Source organism: Austrofundulus limnaeus, unplaced genomic scaffold (genome assembly GCF_001266775.1).
Source record: "Austrofundulus limnaeus strain Quisiro unplaced genomic scaffold, Austrofundulus_limnaeus-1.0 Scaffold35, whole genome shotgun sequence".
In the NCBI taxonomy this organism is placed as follows: domain Eukaryota; kingdom Metazoa; phylum Chordata; class Actinopteri; order Cyprinodontiformes; family Rivulidae; genus Austrofundulus; species Austrofundulus limnaeus.
In genome coordinates this window covers 50521-52245 of record NW_013952437.1, presented here as the reverse complement: position 1 = coordinate 52245, position 1725 = coordinate 50521, and the positions used below count along the sequence as shown (strand labels likewise).

The 1725-nt window shown below is 37.9% G+C and overlaps 1 protein-coding gene across 1 annotated transcript; it reads left to right on the top strand.

The window, feature by feature from the left end:
- Nucleotides 1-119: 119 nt before the first annotated feature.
- On the top strand, nt 120-820 carry med20 (mediator complex subunit 20; the record flags this gene model as incomplete). Its single annotated transcript, XM_014006343.1, is given in 2 exon segments — nt 120-373; nt 451-820. Coding segments are annotated over 2 exon segments (476 nt in total), but the record flags the coding sequence as incomplete, so codon positions are not given.
- Between the last annotated feature and the right edge of the window lie 905 nt (nt 821-1725).

The window sequence follows — 1725 nt, the reverse complement described above, 5'->3', positions numbered from 1 at the left end:
ATATATTTGTCTCGGTCTTAACCAGGCTTTAATTTGCAAACTTTATATGAATTAGTATTACTTTATCATATTTTCTGCCTCTGTAAGTCTCTTTCTGAGTGTTGCATTGTGTTTTACAGGTCAGTCCTCCAAGCTCTTGTATGTGATGCACAACTCAGAGTTCCCGCTCAGCTGCATGGCTCTGTTCGAAGGAGGACCCTGTCTGACTGCGGACGCAAACTTTGACGTCCTCATGGTGAAGCTGAAGAGTCATTTCCAGAACGCCAAGGGACACAAGGTGGAATGTCGGGGTTCGAGGTATCGCTACTGTGACTTCCTGATCAAAGTCGGCACGGTCGCGATGAGCTCCAGTGTCAGAGGGATCTCAGTGGAGGTGTGTTCATACGAGGTTTAGTGTTTGGGGACGTGTCRTCACTGTGATCATGTTAACTCTCTTTGTGTTTCTCTCAGGTGGAATACTGTCCCTGTGTGGTTCCAGGGGACTGCTGGAACCTCATGAAGGAGTTCATGCAGTCTTTCCTCAGCAACAACGTCCCCGAACTTCCAACTGTGTTCGCAGCCAAACCCGAGGGTGTTTTTGCACCAGCGGACTGCGTCGACACCATGACTCAGTACTTAGAGCTGTTCAACAAACTCCGAAAACTACAAATGACTGGAAGCAACGTGCGTTGAGTCAGCAGGACTAAACTTTTCTGAATGTTTGTACTGATGTTAATTCTGATCCTATGGATCTGCATATTGTTTCTGTAGCTTTAACTTTACTTTTTTAACCTACTTTATGAAAACATTTGGTATTAAAGAGACTATTAGTAGAAAAATATCTGAAGTTTTTACTTTTGCCATCATACTTGTATTGTATGAGTTAAAAAATGCTTGTTCACCTTTAACCAGAGCAGGAAAAACAAAGATGTTGTTAAAGGAACCTTTTCAAGTAAATAACAACCGCTGAATGACAATTATCCATATTTATTTTATTTATATATACATTCTCACACACACACACACACACAAAACACATTTGCAGTGTAAGACACACTACCTGTCAGGAGCAACAACAATGAAAAACAGGCTAAAAATTAAGACTTATTCAGTCATTTTAAAGACCATCTATTACTGCAAAAGCCACAGTAAAAATATTAAAAGTTCAAACTGGTCACAGAAAATTAGAGTGACCTAGTACTTTCTTTTACAGATTTTTTTACACAAATGTAGTGTAAGTTTCACAATTTTTAGAGCCTGTTGCATAAAATGTTCGACTAACTTTTGAGTTGTCTAAAATCTTCCAAGTCTTTTACAAATTTCCCCAACGCTTTTTGGCAACAAGTACAAATTATACATAAGAACACTTTTTTTTGCCCAGTGTGACACGCCACTAAAGGTCTAATTGTTTTCTCTCAAATCTCCTCTCAGAGAGCAGAGAGAGAACACCCAAGCTTCAATAGTTTTCTTTTACAGGGTTCCTGCAGATCCTTAAAAAGTCTTAAAAGGCATTGAATTCATCAATCCAAATATAAGGCCTTAATTAGCCTTAAAATGTCTTAAATCAACCTTTCAGAAGTCTTAAAAATGTTAACACATTGTACATGGGATGATTTTAATTCATTTCAAATATTAAAATAATTGGTAAAAATTATTTTTTTAAATATGCACATGCAGACATTCCCCTTTGACATCACTTCCTGTTATTTCACATATAATTATCTCAACAACTGTCCATCTGAGCAA